This window comes from Pterocles gutturalis, unplaced genomic scaffold (genome assembly GCF_000699245.1).
Source record: "Pterocles gutturalis isolate BGI_N339 unplaced genomic scaffold, ASM69924v1 scaffold8138, whole genome shotgun sequence".
NCBI lineage: Eukaryota > Metazoa > Chordata > Aves > Pterocliformes > Pteroclidae > Pterocles > Pterocles gutturalis.
Window position 1 is genome coordinate 34,519 of NW_010120423.1, and position 24,355 is coordinate 58,873.

The 24,355-nt window shown below is 40.8% G+C and overlaps 1 protein-coding gene across 1 annotated transcript; it reads right to left on the minus strand.

The window, feature by feature from the left end:
• Positions 1-238: 238 nt before the first annotated feature.
• Positions 239-23,758, minus strand: C6 (complement component 6). The gene is made up of 17 exons (XM_010076897.1): positions 23,634-23,758; positions 22,700-22,856; positions 20,041-20,185; positions 19,247-19,388; positions 18,261-18,399; positions 16,050-16,250; positions 12,215-12,455; positions 11,380-11,502; positions 10,236-10,402; positions 9,099-9,324; positions 7,738-7,909; positions 6,551-6,662; positions 6,004-6,136; positions 4,543-4,734; positions 3,930-4,020; positions 2,352-2,593; positions 239-414 (listed from the first exon to the last, which is right to left on the minus strand). Exons 1-17 carry the CDS (start codon positions 23,756-23,758, stop codon positions 239-241), a joined length of 2,784 nt encoding a protein of 927 aa, XP_010075199.1.
• Between the last annotated feature and the right edge of the window lie 597 nt (positions 23,759-24,355).

Consider the following 24,355-nt stretch of genomic DNA (forward strand, 5'->3'; position numbering starts at 1 on the left):
ATCCACAGAGCTACCAGCAGTGAAGCAGTCCCCGTATCCCACAACCCAGATCATTTTCATAACAAAAAAAAAAAAAACCCGCTGCCAACCTTCTCCCAAAAATCTGTGAGCTCTATTATTTTTTTTCATCCTTTGTTTTTGATCTACTTTTGCTTTCATAACCAGATGATTTTTCCCCCAGCTGGTGCAGCCTGTGCACAGTGGGGTGATCGTGGTGGCTGCCAGAAGAGCTGATGGGTTATACCAGGCAGCTCCCCTGCTCCAGCACCTCCAGTTTGATGCCAGCACACTTCATGGCTGCTAGCATGCAATGAGTCACTCTCCTCCTCCTCCCTGTTGATTGCATACGGATGCAGTGAAGGTGGCTCTCTTCTTTGGGGCACTGGTAAGGCATCAGGCAGGAGCACTGGGTCTCTGTCTCTGGGAATGAATGTATTGGAGTTTTAGCTGCAAATGTCATGACTGAAAACATATTTTATAGTTTGACAACATTACAGATTTCAAGAGGGAGAAACACTATTGGAGGTTCGTGATACATTATTTACAAAAAGCCTATAGCGCACACAGTAGATGGTAGGTAGGGTATTAGGAATAGAGACAAAAGCAGCTTTAAATATCAGTTTTTGCAGCAGTGGCCCATACAGAAGCAAAAATAAAGTATCTGACTATTTTTATCCACTGGCTTTCCCTGACCTTTCTTCTAAACAAAAAGATAATAAGTTGACTTTCTGTTCCCAATTATCCTTGCACACAATGTTGCTGTGAAATGGAGTCTTATGGTCCATATTGTGTCAGCTCCTGTTTCATTAAAGCTCCTTTTATGAATGCTATAAGCTACCTGCTGCTGGCCTGTGGTAAATCTCATTCCTGCCAGTTATTTCATTACCATTTCTGATCTAATCAGATTCTGACTCTTTATATTATTTCCCAGAAATCCCTTAGGCAGGAAAGTTTCTGCCTTCTCTTTCTTGAAAAAATGTGTGTTTTCCTCTGTTTGGCTGCCTTCACATGGTACTGCAGCATCTTCTGCCTCTGTGTTGATACCAACTACTCGTTCTCAGGAAAACCAAAACTTCCATTTCCTAAATGTTTGTGCATACCCACAAGAAAGAGGACTTTTGTCGAGGTAGAGAGGAGGAAAGTCCAGTTCAAACCTCTGGAGCACCACAATGAAAACATGTTCTATTTAAAGCATTTTCCTCCTCTCTCTCTCATATTTATCCTCACTGAATAGGGCTCCTCTGTGGGCTTTTGAAAGAAAAACACTGAGGTGCTGGCAGAGGATCCAGCTTTAAGCCACCTCCATGGTGGGAGCAAATGTAGGCTTCTTAGGGCCCCTGGAATAAATAAGCCCAGTATTTTTTAAAATCATAACTGATTTCCCAGGAGACCAAGGTGCCTAGAGACTCCAACACAGCATGTCCCTCTAGGGGCACACCTGATTGTGCCCTCTGCTTCAGCCCCACAAGGACCAAGATCTCATGCAGTAATTTTACAGCCACCTACTTTAAATCCTGTGCTGTAGAACTCTTGCATCTTCAGACCAGGGGTTTAGGCTTGCTGCACACTGCCTTGCTTTATTTGTCATAAGCAGACAATGTGTGATAAGGGTCATATCTGTTTCCGGAAGCAAGTGAAGAAAAAGTGTGTCTGACACTCAGCCTTTTCCTGGCAAGTGCTTGATCTGCGCAGAGCTAGCCAGTGCCTCAGACATTTACAGGAAAATCCACTGCTCTTATCACCAAGTTACAGAGTAAACAGACAAGTTGCACAACAGTGTTTGTAAAATAATCCTTTTAGGGATTTCACCAGCTTAGCTAGTTCATTAAAACTAACAGTTTTCACATATGGGTATTTGCAAATTTTAGCATTAAAATAACTTTAAGCCTGATGGCCCCAATCTTGCTTTTTAAGTACAATCATGATCTAATTTCATAATTTAATTATATGCTCTAGAGGATGTGGCCCAAATTAACTCCTGAAGTACAAACTAGTGTTTCCAGTAGCCTCACAGAGAACGGGTGATAACATTCTGACTAGTTTCTGTGATTAAAGATTCAAATGTTAATTATCCTTGACAAAGTTCCCTTAATCTCCAAGTTCCTTTTGTGCCTTACTAGTGTTAAGCGGCAATGCTACACCACTTGTGCCTAAGGGAAAAGGCATATATCAAAGTACAACACTTGGTAGCAGGGACATGGGACTGACAACACATCCACACTTCTCTCACTGTAAATTGCTCAGATGGAGCACAATGCCTGTAAATCCCGTTCCTGGAGCAGTAAAGGAGTCAACACATTTTATTTCTACACATACAAGATTGGATAAATCCCATCATTCAGAAGTCATACCTGGACACTCCTCCCAGTCATAGCAGGTGTCATAGCCACAGGGCACTTTCTTCAAGCTATTAGTAGAGAGCTTTGCCCTTTCAATAGCCCAGTCTAGGTTGGAATCACCATGGCAAGGGCCAGCATACAAGAAATGAAATGTCTGCTTTCCAAGGCACATTTCAGCTGAATACTGACAGCTGGGCTTGGTGACATTCTTCTCAGAAACAGCATGTAGCACACAGATGTCTTCTGAGTAGTGGCTGCCCCAAGGGAAAAAGAAAAATTATTTTAGCAGTCTGTGGAACAAGTCCATGCTTCTAAATGCTCCACCAGTGTTGGATGAAATGCAGCAAAGCCACGGCCAGATTGTATGTCTGTCTAAAGACCTAAGGCTGTCCCAGCTACTGCAGGATGTGGATCTGACACAGCATAGTGCTGTGAGATGAGGAAACTTTAGTTTTGTCTGACAGATTGGAGGTGAAGAACATGTGCCTGCACAAGAAAACAGGCAGTGCTGCTACCTCCACAAGGTGTGGGAAATTTCCCCAGGCTCTGGGGTGCCTTGTCTGAGTTAATGTATCCCTGTAGCTCTGTGTGCAAGACTGCCTCTGAGGCACAGTTATTTTGGGACCAATGGCAGGCAAACCCAGCCATGCTGCTTGTAGTTTCTTTCTGTATTGTTCTTCTTTCCTGAGTGGATTTGTTCTCAGCAGGCGCAGGCACTTCCAAGTAGCATCATTTTGTGGAGCTTAGTAATTTCCCAAAGAGAAGAAGCAATACAGTTCACCTTGTTTAGCCTCCTGAGTTAAGCTTATAACTTTAGCCAACAAAACCTCTCTAGTTTTCCGAGGATTTGGCCTATATACTTTTGACAATGTCTACCACCCTCTGAACATGCTGTCTTTCTACCTGAGGACTTGAGAGAGAGCAGATACCTGTTTATTTGGGGACTCACATGAGTGAGATGAATTCCATGCCAAGGGACTTGCCTGTGGTCACACGGAGCCCTGTGGTGGAATGTGTGTTGATCTCAGCCTTGCAACAGCCCAGCTCATATTCAGTCTGTACTCATCTTTCCTGTCTCCGGCCTCACACCACACCTCCATCCGGGCCAGTCATTTACTAAAAATCCTCTAGGATAACCTACTCACTTGAAGGCTCAGTGGTCTGCGCAGGTCATGTTGTGTAAAGAGACAGTAAATCCAAGTCTTACGTATTTTTTATGCTCTGCGAAATGTGAATCTCAGACACAAGGAGCATGACCTATTACAGCAAGGTGATGACAGTGAAAATCTAGAAATTGGAGTAATAAAGAGAAGAAAAGGAAAAGTTGGGATCTCTAGTAGCAGGTGGTAATGTAGATTAGAAGGATGCACCATGGTGTGCCATTTTGTTAAAGTCATTGTTCATTTATTTCATAGTCTATCAATGGGACTGTAATTTAACGTAGAGGCGTACCTGGCTAATATCTGAACAGAGAGTAGCCCTGAATTGCTGCCGTCTTTTGCCCTTCTTCCTTTTGTGTCACAGTGGGCTCTTGGTCTATCAGTGGACAAACTCTGACTTTTCTTTTTCTAATTAAAGTACTTAACTTACCCACAGTCATCTTCTGGAGACATACAAACACACTGAGATCCAACCTGCTTTCGTCCGGGATTGCAAACACCTCTAATTTTAGTTTGCACATCTGAAACAAAAGAGGGAGAGTTACTGTAACTACTAACAAGTGAACAGAAATATCTTAGACTCCTGCTGTAAAACCTAAAATGGATTTATTTCTCTTTATCCCATATTTCTCTCTTCAAAAGCTATTGTGGTTGGGATTCATCAGTCTTTGTAAGAATCACTGGAAAATCCTGTACAACAAGAGAAGCTGAAGTTTCAATAGAAAGCATTCTCCTTTTTTACTTTCATAAAGCCTTGTTAATGCAGCTGGGGTTTGTTTTGTTTTTTAAAAAAACAAGTTTAGTATCTCAATTTTACAATTAAAGTATACAGTACACTGCACCCAAAATTTCTGAACTTAATGCAGAAGTTTGGGGCTGAACTTATATGGTACTATGGTAGCGACAAAATAAAAACAAAATTAATGACAGTTGATATATGTCTTAAAACCAGTCATCTGCCCCCTAGTTCCAGCTAGCTAAACTAAACTCTGATGTTAATACCAGCCGTATAGAAACAATAAATTGTCTGCAGGCATACTAACCTTTTTCACATGTAATAGATCTCAAAATAGGAGGTATCCAGGACAGGTCTTTCCCACAGGTATACTGTGTTTGACCAGTAACTATAAACCCAACTTGGCAGCTCAGTTTCACGGTTTCACCAATGTTGTACTGTTGCTTAAATGGGGAAACTGTGACACTGTCAGATGTTGGTGGCCTGAGGCATGCTGAGGCTGTAACAAAGAAGAAAAATGTGTAATTTTTGTTGGCTTTATGGTATGAAGGTATTTACAGGAAGTCATAATGCTTCATTTGAAGAGCCATTAAGACATTCAATAGCATTAAACTTTTGACTGACATTCAAAACTAACACTAATTTGACGTAAGTCTAGAAATTTTCAGTGCACTGTCATAGTCTTTAAAAATAATTTTCCATCAATAACTAAATAATTACAATGTGTTTCTAATGTATGCTTGTATGAGTAATTTAATTTTACATTTTAAAAATAATAAGAATTGCATTACAATGTGTTTTAATTTGTCTTTTGTAGATGAAGCTATTAACAAAACAATTAAAATCAATGGCAATAGAAAGCTCATAAGCATATTCAGGTGAATTTTTTTTGAGAAAATTAACACTAAGTTCATAAGGAGGGTGTAGCGAGGTGGGTGTTGGTCTCTTTTCCCAAGTAACAAGCAATAGGACAAGAGGAAATGGCCTCAGGTTGTGCCAGGAGAGGATTAGATTGGATATTAGGAAAAATTTCTTCACCAAAAGGGTTGTCAAGCACTGGAACAGGCTGCTCAGGGAAGTGGGTGAGTCACCATCTCTGGAGATATTTAAAAGAAGCGTAGATGTGGCGCTCAGGGACATGGTTTAATGGTGGACTTGGCAGTGTTAGGTTAGCAGCTGGACTTCATCTTAAAGGTCTTTTCCAAGTTAGATGATTCCATGATTCTGTGGTTTTAGAAAACTACTGGAATCTCTCAGGTTAACAAAACCAGGTCAGTTCTGATCCTTAATTCTTAATTGGGCTGTAAATACTTCAAGGCATTGATTTATCGTGGGGATTTTCAAGGCAGCCTGGGAGAGGGTGGTGGTGGTTAGAGACACATCATAAAAAGTGATGCATTCTTCAGCATAACTATCACCAACTTGGAGATATCTGCGTAAGTCTGGAAACAAAAGATAAGCTCTTCTGTTAAAGATATTTAAAACTAGACAAGAGGAGGACTTCATAGCATCCATCTGAGGGTTTTCTAAAGCATTGTATATTACAATATCATTACAAAGTACATAATACTAACAGTTCTGAATTGAAAGAGGATAATGTAGTGACTCAGTAGGTTTTGCCATCTCTACATGAAATATCTTCTTAAAATGCAATCTTTTCAGGTGTTATTACAGGTTCTTTTGTTAAAACCTGTATTGAAATCTACTTTTTGTCTTTTTCATCCACTTCTGTTTTGTTGCTGGGCTAAGTTGGTTTTCTCTTTCTTACGTTGACATTCAACAGGTTGCTGTGTCCAGGTTTGATCTGGCAGACACCGAAGGAATTGATAGCCACTGAGGACATGACCGCTCACACAAGCAATTTCAGCTTCTTCCCCCACAGCATACTGGTTCTTTTCATTCTACAAAAAAATAAATTAAAAAAAAAAAACCTTAAAAATCTATGGTAACAAGACTACATTATCAAAAGAAACAATGATAAAAGTGTGATGGTATGATGCTTTTCCGACTCTGATATGTGACTGATCCACTCACCTATACAATGATGTTTTTGTCCAAGATGCACTAACTGATGTCATGGTTACAAAACAAGCATTCAAGGACAACTGTTTGAAATTGATTTTACTTTGCTTTTGCTTCAGTTGGTGGTGGACTTTGGTGGACTAGGGTCCCACAGCACATCACATACACAGCACCATGCTCACTAGCACAGTAGCTAGCTTGGGTATCAGGCACATGTAGCAAAGAAGCTGTAAAATTTCCCAGCTCTGCAACCACTACACTTTCCTTCTGTATCACTCATTTTTCATGCTCACTCTGATAAAGCCGTTTTCTGGTGGGTCTGGCCTGGAGCATCCAGACTCAGGTTCACCAATCAAGACATCCTCTTCTCTCCTGGCTTCATCACCATTTATGCAAGGAGCACCCCTGAAAAGTAAAAGTTTGCTGGTAAGGATGTATCTCAAACATTGGTTTCACCAGATAACAATGTCAGACTGCTATTTGGGTAGGAATGCTGCAGCTGTGTCCAGTCCACCTCTCAGGGTGAAGAAACATCGTTCCGTTAAGTAAAATACGGTGGTCATCAAAAGTTGTAGGTGTTGACAGGAGGGAGATTGTGAGAGTGCTACAAAAGTGATAGATAGAGGCCTACAGTCTCTATCAAGATAACTTATATTTTTATAGACTAAGAAAAAAGAGGCAAAGAACAGCATATGGCAGAAATCTCTAAGGAGTCCATGTGATTTTGTTGGACTTAAATAGTGTAGCCAAAACCTGCCTGTTGCCATTGGGTAATGGTTAAAGGAGGCTAGTCTCTGTGAGCATGGAGCTGTACAGCCTGTGGTGTCTAACTGAGATGGATAACAAAGAACTGTGGAGCCCATTGCTTTTAATCCTATCCACTCCAGAATCTACTCTGTAGTCATTACAGCAGGGATGATGAAAATCCTACTTCATCTCCTGGTTCTTATAGAAAAACTGAGTCTGTACAAAGGTTTGCTCTTGAAGATGCAAGAAACTGAGCCAGTTTGGGGCTGGAGTTATGATTTTAAGTTAAAACCATGCAAAACCAGTACCTCAACGTGGGAATATGAAAAGCTTGGTAGTTTCAGTGGAATTCTCTGTGAGACTGAGTTCAGACCTAAACCACTAAGAGAAGATGATGTGATATTAAAAAAATGGAAACTGCAAATTCCCACGAACAGAAGCAGATGTGTTCTCCTTGGCTTTGGACAAGAACCCATGCAAAGCAGCGTAAGAGATCTACAGGCATACTTTAGTATGTAATTCATCAGCCACTTTCTAGGACTAAACAATTAATAAATTCAAACTTGAAGCAAATTGCAAAGATTTTCAGACATTTCCTTTTCTCATCCCTGCCACAGAAGTTCAGATGGAAGAATTGTCTGCTATTTCCTCTTGGTACTTACAAAGCCATTCTGGAGGTCTCCTTAACTATGCCCTATGACTGTGGAGATCTTTTGATCTACCATCTTCTTACCTGTCCGTGAACACAGAGACATAACAGTCCTCCTCTTCTTCCCATTCACCTTCACAGGGCTTTCCACCGTTCATCGGGGAGGGGTTATTACACTCCCGGGTCCTCCTTGTTTTGTAGGAAGTGTTGCATGAACTCCATTCAGACCAGCAACCCCAGCGGCCATCTACAGCAACTGCAAGAAATAAATCCTGTCTTTTGGTAGATCTGTACTATACCTACTATTTCTCTTAAGAACACATACAAGAGGGATGGTAGTAAATTCGTAATTGTCGTTTCCAGAGGATGTTAAATTGTTACTGTGAAAGGAGTAGATTGTCCCTAGAATGTGAAGTTTTCCAAAGAGGTGATGAGCCAGATTCCAGCTTCTTCATGAAAACCTAAAATATAACTCCCTTTCTAGTTTTGATTGCAAGTAACATTCAAACTCAGAAACAGCTTATTTTCTACTTCAATTGCACACACAAATGTTTGAGTTTTTGTGGTGTTGACAACCTTTTTTCATAGCTTGGTATTGAATGAGTTATTAAATAAATCTGAGCCCTAACACCACATCTAAACCCCAAATCTATATCCCATGCAAGCTAAATTAAAACACTACCTTTTTTTCTTAACCCCTGTGATATTTTGTCTGTACTACCATGAAGAATCTATAAAAATTCTTATTTACACAGCCTTTCTTTTCTACATGCAATACAATTTCTACATTAATCTCTATCTGCATATCTTAATTGCTTATTTTTTTCAAAATATTTATCAGGGTCAGATAATAAGACCTGTAGCTGACTAAAGCGACTTTCTCTTCTGTCCTCTTTTGGCCCTGCAATATAAATATATGTAATAATAAATATAATACAGTTTCTATTTCCCATTAGAATGACACTAGTGACAATTTCATTCAGAAACCTGCTTGCAGGAGATTGTTCTTTGAATTCTTCAGAATGATAATTATATTTCCTCTCCTTAAGATGACTGAGTTTTCCTTCCACATTGTAATTAACATTTTTTAGCTCCATTAGGCTTAAGCGTAATAGGCTATAGGAAAACTAAGAAAAAGGTTTCTTAATTTTTGCATCAATTATCTTTGATCTCAACTTCATCCTTATTGCTGAACAGCTTATTTCCCATTATCTTAATGATGTAGCTAAGGAATATTTTACTGTGTCTTAAAGTTCCTTTTGAGCCACGCCTATTCAGTTTGATTTTTTATTTTAATCCTACCTTTATTCTTATACTTCATGAGCATCACCGTGTGCTAAGAAGTCTTATGGATTTAGTAAGGGAAAGTTATGCCAGATTCATCTTTGACAAATAGATACCAGAAGGACCATATTATTACATTATGACAGCATCACCCCAAATACCTGATTTGTAACCTGGAGCTTGTGTCTCACAGTTTTTGCCGTAGGTTCCAGCCTGGCACAGGCAGAAGCACTCTGTCCCAGAAAGCACAGGCCTGCCGTTGTTGGGGCAAGGGGCACACTGGCAAGGGTCAAACCTGCCCGCATATTCTCTCAGGGCTCTCATCAGGTTGCGACGCTTGGTCATGGCACATGGCACGTTCTTCACCAGATCGACAATGGGCGACACCTGGTAGACAGCCATTCAGTGAGCAGTTACCTAGACACAGCAGGGTCCTGCTGAGGGTAGCTGCAGGATTTTAAAGACACTAGAGCCTGCATATGAAGCTGTATTACACAGGAGTCATGTGTGCTGAAAGTTATGGATGCTTTAAAGGAGCATGACAGTGCTATGCATCTATATTATCTTGTTTATATTGCTTTTCTTACCCCAGTTTAAGGCTCTGTGAGACAGTGGAAAACCAGACACGTGGAATACCATGTCTAAAATTTCAGGACACCATAGAGGATGTGGGGTTTGCTGGTCCCTGCCTTGTGAGACATTCCTACACTGCCTTTAGCAGCTCAGCAGCTGCAGGGGGAGAGAGATCACTGGATGCTGCATTCAGGTGGGTTTTGGTGTTTGCCTCAAGTGCTTTGCCACCACTGCTGAGCGGCTGCTGTGCCAGCCAGGGAGCCAGGCAGCTCAGCAAATGCACAACAGCACTGTCACACTGCATTCAAGGAGCAGGAGAGAGCTACCAGGGGAATTCTGTTACATTTCAGTTTAGCTGTATGCCATACCTGGCAAGAGGCCTGACAAGGGAAAAAAAGTGTTCCCAGCACCATGCACTGCTTTCCTGCACAGTAGCTAACCCCTGCCTGTTCCTGAGCTCCTGCTGGTGCCCAAGTAATTCACTTGTATTCCTCCCTCTTACTGTTCATGGACAATGCAAGTCTGGTGTGACTTACAAACTGACATGCACAAGAAGCATTTCTAATAAACATTTTGTATGTTTATGGTACGCCCGTATATTTGTGCATTCGTATCACACACAGCATCATCCTGATTTAAAAGACAAAAACACCTGCAGAGGTCTTTGAAGAGCTGATAACTGGTAACCGCATGACTGTCTTAGTGTTTTCTTGTTCTTCTCTTACCTCAAAGTCAATCACCACAGGATTGTCCTTTGTTGATTCCAGCCAGTTTGTGAAGACTGTGTGTCCTGGAAAAGCCCCCTTTTTCTCCCAGGCCAGAGCTGCCGCATACTCTGACCTGCCGCCTTTTACCAGGGAGACTGACCGTTCAGCTGATTCCAAAATGGAGCCTGAAAGGGGGCTTCATTTCAGTATTGTCAGACAAAGACCTCCAAAGACAGCTGATATAACAAGAGAGTTCTAAGAAAAAGTGTAGGAGAATATAGAAGAATATACTAAGATTAAATTTTTGAAGCTACCATTTGAAAAATTAAGTCTAAGATCAGAAAAACAATCCCTGCTATGATAGCAGCCTGTCATAGTCTTCCAAAAGAAAGTGTCTGAGACCTCAGACATGGAGCTATTCAGAACTATACAGACACTTGTGGAAAGTGCAGGGAATACAGCAGGGTATTCTAGAACACATTACAAGGCAAGATCTTTAGTCACAGCTGCAAACACCTGAGTGATGGAAATTGATCATGAAATGAGGACAAAAAACAATGTTGTGTTGGTGAAATACGTGTTTTTAGTGATGCAGAACATGACTCTTGCCATTCTTGCAAAAAATTCACCAACTTTCTGCAGTTCCTGAGACACATTTCTGGCATTGCCAGGGAACTCACGCACTTAGATGTCTGCCTGGCATCAGGAAGATGGGAGGAGAAGGTCAGGGAGTGTGCTGTTGCTGCCCAGCTCTCTCAATAAGCCCTGAGGAACCCTTAAAGAAGATCAGGGACTCAGTCATGATCACACATTTCTAGTTGTGCCCATTTCCCAGTTCAGCATGCCTGGCCCTGGAACCTGGGCCATGGGGAATATTTGTCAGATCCGTGACAAACTGGAAGAGACAGTGTCAGCAGATCCCCAGTGATGGTGGTCCAGAGGAGAGGAAGAGCATTCCTACGTGATAATTTCTTTTGCAAGTAAGAGGATGTTTCCAGTGCTTGCTTCAGGGACAAACAGTGAAACACCGGCTCCTCTGATGGTGGTGGAAGAGCATTTGTAGTTCAACAGAGCTGCGAGATCACCTGGGGCACCTAGCTGAGGGGAATGGTGTCTCTCAGGGTGTGCATAAGGACATGGGCCCTGTTCTCATCATGGTTACCTTCCTGTTTCACAGTCATCCTGTTTGTGGTGCATCTGGTACTGACTTTCTTTTTCTTCCGGAAAAACACACGCCTTGTTGTTTCTGTTCGGACACACTCCATTGACTCATCCACTGTGAGGCCTAGAAATACCACAGAGCAGCAGCTTCCTCACCATAACCATGTTGCATGATGGCACCCTGCCCCTAGGCTCCCACATCAAGGTGAGCTATTGCAGGTCTCCTTGCTCGTCACCCATCACTGGAAGCTTCACCACTGCAGGCACCTGCTTCCCCATGTATTAACAGCATTGGACTGAGCCATGCTTACACCCTCTTTAGGTACCCTCCCATATCCATGCAAGTTACAGAAGTGGCACTAAGGATCAGAGCTTTTAACCTCAGATTTCCACTTTTGTGGTACTGTCTTCTCATTTTGACAGTCTGATAGTCATGGGAATTTTTTTTAGAGTGATTTCTAATCAATACCAACAAGTTAGATGGCTGTATCCCAAAAAGTACCACTTACACCTTTCAGATCTCAGTCCCACACTGAAGTATGGTGGAGCACCTTTTCCTGGTGGCACCTGGTCTTGATCTGAAGGTCTTAAGAGGTTTCCCTGAACACAATGAGGTTGATCAAGTAAGGAACCTCTTGTACCTTTCAAATTAAGACAGTGTAGAGCAAAAATTTCTTCTTGCTCTATATTCAGGCAGTGTGAGTAATTCCTGAGTCCGTGCAAGTCTAAAGGATTTTTTGCCGTTGGAGAACTTACTATGTAGTGTAAGACCTAAAAACAGTGATAAGAAAAGCTGGTAAACAAATAATGATATTTTCTTGTTAAAGACTACATACCTGAGTTCTTCAGTTCTTCAGAGCTATACTGGTAAAGAATGTCATAGAAACCACCCATCTTCCCAGAGGTGTAGTAATGAGTGCCAAAGTCATCAAATATTCTGCTGTATAAAGCGTAGTCGTACTCCAATGGCAGGTGGTTAATTGCTTTTAGAAGGACATCTGAGAGCTGCAGATCTGACTGTTTCATTGTGAAGTTTGCAACAGAAATTACTTTATGGACTCTAATAAAGTTGGAATTCTAGAAACAAGAAAAGGGGAGTCTTAGCACCCTCATAAGCAGTAAATTGCAGAAAGTAGAGGAGCCAAGAGTATGTCCTGAGATATAGACCAAGAACGAATTAATCCCGTGTATCATTCCACTTTAACCATGAACAAACTAGGCCTGGAGCTTCCAGCCCTGTGAGGTTCTTGAGGACAATGCTCATTATTCCTTTACATTGTGAGTGTGTATAGAATTCCAATAAAAATTAGGACTCCCTGAGCACCTACCAAACAGAAAGCAAAAGGATTCCTGCCGTAACAAACACACCTGCAGCTGATGAGACAACCAAAAGTTTCAGAGGAAACGCTTCAGATTATAAGCATCCATGGGTCATTTGCAACTAATCTGGTGAGTGGGAGTGGGTGTTTTGGATACTCACTCTTACGAAGTTTCATAATTTGTCTGCTAAAACTATAACTAAACCGCAGGGATAAATATCTCATTGAGTTCAAGTGTCATGCTGTTAATGTGAGAGACAAGAAAAAGGAGAAAGTTCAAAAACTGGAAACATCTCTTGCATTTAGATAAGACTGATGGTTTTGAAACAGCTAGTTCATATATTTTTGCAATACTAGAGACTGTGTAGGAGTTTAAATAAATAAAAAGGAGAGGAACAGAAAATGATGAAAGAAGGGGTTTACAAAGTGACAGGTGGAACTGATGGCACAAGGCTGAACCAAAGAGATCAAGAGCAAAAGGAGGGGCAGGAAAATGGGGCAAAGGACCAACTGGCAGATAGGAAAGATGCATTATGAAACAGTTTGTTACTGAATTTTGCTTCTGGTAGGTTGGCTCTGCTCCACTTCTGTCTCCAAGGTCACTCGGCTTAGAAGACACAAGGATGCATCTAAACAGGAGTTCTCCCAGACAGAACTGAGCAATGTGACACGCAAGCTGGACCTCAGCTTTCAGTTTTGCACAGCACTGCTCATTTCAGTGCTCTCATCTGCACACTGGAAAATAAGCTAAGGATACACAGCTTTCTGCTGCAGTGAGAATAAGAATGGAAGAAATAGAGTATGTAAAAAATCCTAGGTTATATTCAGCTCCTAAAATACCCTGTGCTAAAATAATTTTTAGGATTCTCAGGTGATTTAGCTTCTGATCCTCAATTTTCAGCTGTGCCAGCTAGCATTTCAGTTATGACACACAAAATTGCAGGCCACTTTGGCAAATATTGATTTTAAAGCTTTAGTTGGCTTTAGCATGCACTTGCATGCTAAATATGAATTTATGTTTGATGTGCTATCAAAAGTATATTAAGTACTTCTATTACCAGCAATTAAGTGCATTTTATCATATGCTGGGCTGTATCAAAAGAAGTGTGACCAGCAGGTCAAGGGCGGTGATTCTCCCTCTCTACTCTGCTCTCATGAGACCCCAGCTGCAGTACTGCTTCCAGCTCTGGAGTCCTCAGCGCAGGAAAACATGGACCTGTTGGACGGGGTCCAGAGGAGGGCTACAAATATAATCAGAGAGATGGAGCACCTCTCCTATGAGGAGCAGCTGAGAGAGTTGGGGTTGTTTAGCCTGGAGAAGAGAAAGTTCTAGGGACACCTTATTGCAACCTTTCAATACTTAAAGGGGTCTTATAAGAAAGATGGGGACAGACTTTTTAGTAGGGTCTGTAGTGGCAGGACAAGGGGTAATGAGTTTAAACTAAAAGAAGGTAGATTCAGGCTAGATATAAGGAAGAAACTTTTTATGATGAGGGCAGTGAAACACTGGGACAGGCTGCACAGAGAGGTAGTGTATGCCCCACCCCTGAACACATTTAAGGTCAGGTTGGACAGGGTTTGAGCACCCTGATCTAGTTGAAGATATCTCTGCTCATTGCACGGCGGGGGGGGGGGGTGGACAAGATGGCCTTTAAAGGTGCATTCCAACCCAAACTATTCTATGGTTCTATAGTTCTATGGTTCTATGATTCTACGATTAAAGGATCAGAAACCAAGAAGACATATTAGAGGACCAGTCAGCTTAGCTAAAAAAAGCTTATAGTAAATAAAAATTGACTTGAAAAATGTCAAGTTTTTATATTTATTCCGTGGCAATATGGAAAAATGAATGACCTTTCAAGTGGATCGGACCTTCTAGAAACCCTGGGATGCTTAAGTGAAACCCTTCTGGACACCATTAAGTATATAGGTCTGAATCTGACCTCCCAAAGGCCAGGTAAGTTCCCCCTCCTTTTAACTGATGTATGTAAACTTCTGTTTTCACTGTTTAAGGAAGTATTGCAAATTAATTTATCAGACTCTCAAACATACGTAAGTAAATATCTATCTACAAACACATATAAATAACATTTATAGAGATAGAAATAAAAATAGAGGCTTCCTGTATGACACAGTAGATAAGATGAGGAAGACACAAGTTAAAATTCCTCCTATGGATCCACTAAGAATGGATTTTAACTTGTGTCATCTTTAGGCAACATCAGACTAAGTTATTGGCTGTTTCAGTTGGGTTTCTGGGATTTCATGACAACAGTGCTGAAAACCACCATATGTCCAAAAAACTTTCCTGATGAAAGTTTCATTTAAATTAACTTTTCCGTAAGTAGCTTTAGTTTGGGTTTAAGCCAATAAGAGCCACCATTCCACCAAAGTGTACTTATCAGTTGCACAAAAGAACAGCCTGATCTCTAAACAGGTATCTACATGGGAATGAAAGTCAACAGGTTTCCAGTAGCTGGAACTTCAATATAATTGAATTCAAACTAGAAGTAATGGACTATTTAAGCAGACATGTTACTTAACCGTTAGGACAAGATAGCAAGGCATGCAGTAAACTTCCATCATAGGGAATCTTAATATTAAGGCTGATATTTCTGTAAAAGATTCATGCCAATTGTACTAAAACTCCTGGGTTTCAACAGGCCTTAGCTTCGGTCTGTCCTCTGGCCTCTTCCATGCAGAAGTGCAAACAATAACCCATCCTTTACTGCCATTAAACTATAAAAGTACATAATCATATATCTCACAGTATTCATCTGTGTTAAAGGTTTTTTGTTCTCAGAAACCTTTCTGGGGGTGTGTTATTTCTGATATTACCTATATGACCAAGTGCATCTTGGCAGCCATGAGACTCCAATATGCAATTTAGTTACCAAATCAAAAACTAATGTAGATTAATTCCCAGTACACGCATATGTATAACATTCCTGAGTGCAATTAATTTCTTTTTACAGTTGTCTGCTACTGTTACTACATGGCATTCTGCCTTCTTAATCTATAATAGGGAAAAGAGTGGTTTACTTGAACTGATAATCTCAAATCTATGTCAAATCTATGCTTTTTCAAGTGGAATAAGCCTATGATTTCTGTACAAAAAAAAAAAAAAAAAAAAAAAAAGAAGCATATTGCATTACAGAAGGTGTATTACAATGAGGAACATCCTGTGGTATCAAAAGAGGAACTTTTTATTGTGTAATTCTAGTGGTTTTTTTTTTAAAAAAACATGGGATGCCAATGCCTTGAGAAGGAAAGTAGCCTTTGGTAGATCAGTTCTGAACTAAGCAGACAACAATTGAATGAAAGGAAGAAATTGGAGGCAACATTCAACTACCTTTTCATATGAAGCTTCAATGGCTTTCTTGAAGAAGGAAGATGATGTGACTTTAACACGTGTCTTTCTTGAAAATAAAAATGGGATACCAGAAGAGCTTCGAGCACCATGAGTGAATGAATTACTTCCATGAGCACTTTCACTCAGGGGAGTTAAATCATTGTAGAAATCTGATGTTACGTCATCCTCTTCATCTGTTACCTGGAGATTCAGTAAAGCAAAATGCATTTGCCCAAATAATAATCTGAAACATAAACCTATCAAGCAATGAATTCTTGGTTTTTTTTTTTAATGGAAGAAACAAGCCTAATTATTTGAGACATGTCAGTAAGCTAAAAACCTGTTTGCATTGTAAAAGGTGAGGCTGAGAAAGGTTAATATGTGAGATGAATACAAGATAAGGAGACTTACTAACAGGGATTTATATTTAAAAAAAAAAAAAAAAAAAAAGGCAAGCAACAAAAAGCAAGCAACACTTTCTTCTAAAATCCCCCACCCTCATGCCCCAAAGCTTAGGAATGATTTTCAACAAGTGTTTCAACACACTTTTCAAAGGTTCTCAGACCTTCATGCTATGTCCACACAATGACTAAGTCCCAGTATCATGGCTTCTATATTGTACAAGGCAAAGAGCCTGATATTTTCTGTCATTCTTAATTCCCAACTAGAGGAATTAACAAGTTTCCAGAAGAGAGTCTTAGAGTATACTTGCAGTATTAACACCTATACTGCATGGTGGACTAAGGGTAGGTAGAGACGAACTGGGAGCGAACCTGATTGATCAGGCTGGTAAACCTCAGTGGTGCTGTTGTACAAAGCACAAAGACGACTTTAGCATCATTTCAGACATGACTAATTTCCCAAAACTCAGGCAAATCCCTGTGGGTGTTTGAAAGATTCAATTTTTTCTTTCCTCTAGACTTGTTTAATTAATAGAGCTGCCAAGGACCTTGGGAGGTGAGGTTGTCCATTCCCCCAGTCCACTTCCATTCTCCAAGAAGTCATGTGCTTTTGCATGAAAGCACGATGGAGTTTCAAGAAGAAAACCTGATCTAGTAACCCTTCTATACCAAAGGCTGCTCTAAATGTTACAAGATACAGATGCACTCTCAAAGGTGAGATTCACAAACTCTCAACAGTTCTGCAAATGGACACCAGCAACTTCATAAACCACAGAACTTTAAAGAGATGTGAGCAAGCCAACACTTGTTTTTCCCCCACTGAATATTTCTGCACACAGTAATTTTTCACCATTATTAACAAAACCTACATGTCATGGCCAATCCAATTGCAGTTTCCATGGAACATGTTAGGGTGTCTTTTGCTCAGTTGTTCTTGTTAAAGTAATACTAAAAACTCACAGCACTCATAGAAAAAAAACAGCAGTTCAAGTTTCACTCGTTAGTTGAGCTTTTTTCACATCCTGTCTGCCTTTCTTTCCCAAAAGATACTGCCTTCCCCAAAGCAGTATCCATTGGCTTCGGACACGTCCTACTGATACATGCACAGCCAGATGTTGTGCCCTAACCATCGTATTAAAAGTATTTTTAAAGTATCAGTGTCTAAAATATCAGGTCTAAAATAATCAGTGATTCCCAAATTTTTTGTAAGATAGAGGCCAGGTTTGTTTTGGCCTTGGCCTGTCCCCAGGCTGTGTACTTCTTGTCCTCCTGCCTCCCAGGCTTGGTGTCTGCCACCTCTCCTTGCTGCTCGCCAGAGGGGCCGAGCAGGGAACAGGCAGGACTGAGGGGCTGAAATGGCTCAGGAAGGAACTGTGTCCCAAGGGCAGAGGTGACTAGAAGGAAGCTGAAGTTAGGACAGTCATTGGTACCGCAAGGATACAGCAGTGATGCTGAAATGAGCTTTGGGCCTGAACGAGCCTCTGGCCAGTTTATGTCAGGGTGAGGAGCAAGGCCCTCAGTACCAAGCCAGAACAAAAGACAGCCATAAGGAAGCAGGAGAGAAGCCCAAATTAATCATCTTGACTCTGATATATGATGCAGTGAGTAAACACAGCTCTGAAAGGTGTGAGCAGAGCCACCCGACTGCTCAATTTATCCTGTTTCCGCATGTCACCTGAAGCACGTTCAGGCCTCACCAGGTTGAGAAATCTTGTCTGAAAACATACATTACTGCTTAAGGCTTGAGTGCGTAACTTGGATTGGGATTATGGCAATGGTTTTTCAACTAGGAGTTGCTGCATGAGAATACCTGAAAGCTGACAGCCTCCAGGTTTGCAGGAACACGGTATGATTTCCTTGTCTCATTGCGCTTCACTATTGTGCATTGTCCTCCATTGAATGAGTTGCCAAGGACTTCCCCTCGGCTCTCTCCTGCCAGAATGTGAAATCTAGCAAAAAATTATTTCCAGAGATTAAACAATCTGAAAAAGACATACAGACTTGAAGCATTCAGTGATATATTGCTGCACTGAAGATTTTATAAGTTTGAATTAAATGGTACGAGCATCTGGGTTATGCTACTGCCTTGAAAGAAATTCCTCTGCAAGAACTTCTCACACACACTGAAGTCACCTGAAAAATTGCTGTAGTGGCAATTCTGTTTCCTGCTTTCCAGCGGTGCCTAGCTCTCTAGATGACCCCAAGGTCAGCACAAGACAGTCACTCTTAAGCAGAGAATCACCTAAAAATGGCCTAGGAAAATGAATAAGCAGTTCTATATTTTTGCCATAAGTGATGTTATCAGAGTGGACTGAATTCAAAATACAATTAAAAAATGCAAGACTACCCTGGACAGGCATCCCATGTCTAGGTTTTACACTGCTTAAATTAGTAGCCTGGAAGAGGTATCGTTGGTGTGGTTGGTATCGTATGAAATGAATCATAGACTGTAGAGGAACATCCTCAAAATTTCTGAAACACTTGACGTAACTGAGCTGGAAGTTGCCAGTACGTCATGTTCTGGTTGCTGAGAGGTAGGAAGGTTCACTCAGACAGCAGTTCTCCCTGTCAGCTTTTTACTAGTGCACCAGCATAGCAGAGTTGGACTGGCAGATGGAGTGGGCAAGTCCTAGCCTGGTAGTTTGGTTGCATTTTTATAACTTCTTATTACATTTAATTTGAGAGAGTATGTGTTTTAATAGGATACTCTCACATGCTAATTGGGGATTATCTTGTTTATGTGAATTAGTGAAATGGCAATCTCAAGTTTATGAAAAATAAGCAAAACTGGCTTACCCACTGCCTATTAACTGCACACCTGGGATGTTCTCATACTTCCTGTTACACACAATCTTTTTCCTTCCACAATTTCTTTCATCAGAGTTGTCCCCACAGTCGTTTTCTCCATTGCATTCCAAATTTTTTGCAATACAGCGACCTGCACCAGAGAAACAGCAGCAGCAAGAAACTTTATGCAAAGATTTATCATGTCTGAATGCAGAAAAGGGCAGTCTTGTCTTCTTCCCTAGGAAAGGTGTGAATTTGCCATAGGAATTAACAGCGAGGCAGTGTAACGCCCATATTATTCCAATAAGAAACAGTCGTTTCAGTTCTGCCAGTTTTGCCTTGCTCTGAAGCTGCAAAAGTTTAATTTAAGTTTTAGCAAAAGGATATGTGGATAAAGTTATTTGGAGGCTACTCAGGTATATTTAAATTGAAGCAAACAAGAAATACCCACAAATTTAACAAAAATAGTGTGAGTTTATGTTCAGGCAAACTCTATGGATATGTTTGTACATGAAAAATTTGTTTAAAGAAATATTATTGGAACCGTGCTACTGTCTAGCTATCAGGGTCATACTGACATCTCAGGCTAGAGATTGCACTTCAGTTACTTTCAGATACAGAAGAAGATGTAAAAAATAAGCTGTAACTAATACATATGAAATCCTTAAGTAGACTTTCTCCCTGCTCCTTTTCCCTGAAATTTGTGCATGGAGTACACAATATGTGGATCATCTAGACCTTTTTTGTCTCAGTGTCTAATCTTTTGACTCTCTAATAATGCAGGAGCTATGCATTATCGTTACCACTTTCACACTGAAATTTATTCTTGCAATCAGCTTCCACTATGTTGCAGAGCTTGGTTGGGAAGCATGGGCGGGAATCCATCAGGGGCTTGGTACAGGCCTGACCCCCAAACTGGGATGGTCGCAGGAGTGTCCGTACACGAAACTGAAAGGCAGAAGAAATAAAACCAGGGTTGTTTGTGCAAACTGCTTTTGTAGCTGTGTACCACAGGCAAAGCAACATGCCTCAGTGCTGCTGAAGCTTTATCAAAACCAGAGGCCTGAAGGAAATAGTCAGTTATTTTTGTCCTTAAATCCTACCATGCCATCATCCCAGGTAAAGAGACAGGGAACAGAAAACCCAAAGCTTCAACAGTGCTAGCAGAGCATACATGATTAAACACCTGACAACCTGGGCAACATCACTGGAGGAATCAAACATTCAGTCCCTGTATTTTCAGCTTTAAAGGTACAGTAGGAAATGGGGTGTGAACAGGATTAGTGAGTCTTTTCCTGTTCTTTATCATCTCTGTTGAAATAGAAATACTCTGACAGTGGCACGTATTCCCATCCTCAAACCAGCTGGCTTGGCTCCCACACATGAGGTCTCTTGTCTGAGGAGCACTGGATGACTGGGGAGGACAAAAATGGTTTTCCTGAAAGTTTCTGTTACTGAAGGAGATCTGGGAGCAAAATCTGGAGCTCACTGTTTTGTTTTGTTTTGTTTTGTTTTGTTTTGTTTTGTTTTGTTTTGTTTTTCCCAAGTCAGTACGCTCCATGCAGAATAACAAAGCTGAAGGCTGCTAAACAAATCACTTCAGGTACATTTTCCACTTCAAGGCACTGCTGGTGAGACCTGTCTGCATGCAACTGAACAGTTCCTCCTTCACAAATTTTCCTCACTGGAAAAGCACAGTTCCTTGCAGACTTCTGTTACTTCCCTCCCAGGAGACAGACCCTGGAGTCAAACAATGCAAGAAGATGTCTAGTAAAAATCAGTAACTGAGTGACAATGAAGGGAGAGTGTGAAGAGCAACACTAAAAGCTTTTGAGCTCAAGATAACCCTTCCAGGTACTCCATTTGGAATACCTAACACTATATTATTTTTGCATGTTTCCAACTCTGCATTCTTCTCCCTGACTGAGAGCTTGCCTGCAGTAATCTTCACACTTATATTGGAAGGCACATCCTCCATTTTGATGGTTGTTTATTTTTATAAAGGTCACAAGCAGTGATCTTTACAGGTTGGAGGGAAAAATGGATCACAGTCAACAAAAACACCTTTTGCTTGAAGCAGCAAATATGTTGCATCGATATTTAAAGTTAATAAAAATGAACAATGCTTCTATATATGGATGCATAGGTAAGAAACTCAGACACTGAAGAGGATATTGATTACAAAAAAAAAGTCAGTTCAGCTGAGAGCAATGCCCCTTCTCACCTCTTGCAGCTTATTTATTGTCTCCCACTCTCTCAGTGTTTCTCCCTCCTCTGCTCTCATACCCTCCATCCCAGCTGCAGGATGGGAACCGCACAGGGTGGTTCACATCTCATGCCTAGAACAGCTTCTCCTTGGCTTCCTCCTCCTGCATGGGCATCAGAAAGTTATATAGGTATGTAAAGATGTACTTATGATATCTGACAGGTTTTTCAAGATTGCTTTTCAGGCATGGATTTCTGAAGCTAAGCAGGACATTCAGAGAGCTGTAGAGTATGTCTGCACAGAAACCCAGAGCTGCTCTCATGGTGGGCCTCAAAGCTCAGATCCACTAGCCACATAACTACCCCAAACAATCCACACTCCCCTCCACTCCCTCCAACCTTACCTTTGCTAGTGCTTGGTTTCTTTAGGTCGAATCCACTTGAACCTAACGTTCCACCTCTCTGCCGTTTCATCTCTAAGTCTACCATCAGTCAACAGACACAATCCCAAGAGGAAAAAACACCATCCTGGAACTTTATTCCACAGATACTAAGTACATCCACCTGTTTTTTGTGTAGGCTATAAAGGTTGGGGGAAAGGTGCTTTGGATTTCTTAACAGCATTCTCAAACTGATCCTGACTATCACTGTAAGGCATACTCTGAGCACTTCTAGCCAGTGCTGGTTAGGATTTGACAGTTAACTCATTTTAACCAATTATTTGATCCTATTTTCCTTTCCTTTAGAACATATAGAATGCTACAGATAAGCTAAAGATTCCGTTACCTTCTCCGGCTTAAACAGACATGCAAAATCTACAGCTTAATTTATCCTTTATATGGAAAACTCATCTTTAATTGTGACAATGGAACTTTTGAAGCAAGTTCTCATAAATGGATTAACACTACTAAGTCACACCTTTCTGTTTTGATCTGCTTATTTTAACTTGCTCTCTCCATCTTCATAGAATCACAGAAGCATAGAGTGGTTTGGGTTGGAAGGGACCTCAGACATCATCTAGTTCCAACATGGGCAGGGACACCTCCCTCTAGACCAGGTTGCTCAAAGCCTCATCCAGCCTGGCCTTGAACACCTCCAGGGATGGGGCATCTTCTACTGTTATAATTCATATAACAATATTGTTAACTTAAACTGTCATTTTGCAGATAAATTGCCATAAAGTTGAATGTCTAAAACAAAGAGATCTCTTAAGCGTAATTTCTTGCTTTTAACCTACATAGTGCGTTTTCTACCTACTTGTTTTTTAACACATGGGTCACATTCTGACCAAGGGCCAAAGTCTCCAAGTTCACAGTTGATAGGGCATATTTGCTGGTTACATGCACGAGATTCCTGCTTTGTGCACAGCTGGTCACAGAAGTTTTGGTGATAATATTCATCCATTCTTAATTGCCTAAAAAAATTCAACAAGTTATGCTAGAAAGTAATCGTAGACAGATCGTACTTACTCTCTGAGTGAAAGCTGATAAAGAAAATTATTTGAGCCCAATGAAAAAACTTGGGAGATAATAGGTAGCAGATAATAGGTAGCTGCAGAATGTTGTTAAAAAGAAAAATCCAAATATGCATTAAGTTTATACAGCAATCCTTTTTGATTCATGTTACCTCAAATGTCCCAGAGAATAGCTACAGAAAGAACCAAGAGGAAAAGGGGATTCCGCACAAGTTTAGAGTGTACCACTGAATTGCACCCAATTTGGTTCTGAAAAAATTTCTTTGACTTTAACTGTTGTCATTAAATTAATCATACAGGGAGGAACTTTCTGTAGGCTTGCCACACTGGAGCTGACCCCTCTCCTGGCATTGCTCTGCACTGGGCAGACATCGCGGAGCGAGGCACTGAGCACCAGACCTGCCTGCTCACAGGGGCTGGCGGCTCAGTGCACGCTGCTGGCAAAGCCAGTGCAGGATCTGGCTGTTCTCTACTCACTACATGTGTTGGCAGATATAGGTTTGTTTGGAGGCACCGTAATGGTCTGTATATGTAATTTAGTAATTTTTAAGTCCTGTAATAAAAATATAATCTATTCATCTGGTAAACACTTGGATATGACAATTTTTCTCAGTATATCATGGAAGCTGGAACTTCAGACACAGGTCCTCCTCCCCAGAAGTGACATTTTCTCAGGAAATAAATAGAAATATAAGTAGTAAGATAGTTTGACTCTACCTGTGCCTGGTCTGTGTGCCATAATTGCAGGTCTGTGAACAGGCAGACCACGACCCCCATGGGTAATGTTCACAGTAGCACTCATGGCTGCTCCCAATCGCCAGGCTCAGCAGGATCAGGTGCATTAATATGGTCTTGTCCATAGTGATGGTGGCCATCTACAGCACATGGACAGGTAACAAAAGCTCTAGAAACTATCACTTACAGTTGTGCCTATATCATTAGAGAGATATATCTTCTAATTTGCAGAGTCTATAAATCTGCTTCATAATGCAAAGTTGCTAGCAGTGTACCTAGAAAGTGGCAATAATGCATGATACACACTTATTAGGAATTTAGTTAAACTTTAAGTACAAGAAGCCACAACGGCTTTTTTGGCCACTTATTTGTCAGGAGTACTAATCACGACTGTGCATTATTTCTATTTAAGAAGTTGCTTATAAATCATTTTGAATGTGACAAATCTGAATTTTCTACCAACAGCAGAACTGTTAGCACATTTCTCTCTACACTGGTCAATCAAACTTCACTTGATGAGGCAGAAAGTTACAGGCAGTCTTTAGGAAGTAATAATGCTTAGTAAACTCAAAAAACATTTTCCATACAGACTATTTATTAACTGAAAAATACAAAAGATTTTTTCCCCAAATCATGAGATGGAATCAATACTAAATTTGATAGGATGTTACACTAGAACGTCATCATTTTGGTTTGCCTCAAAA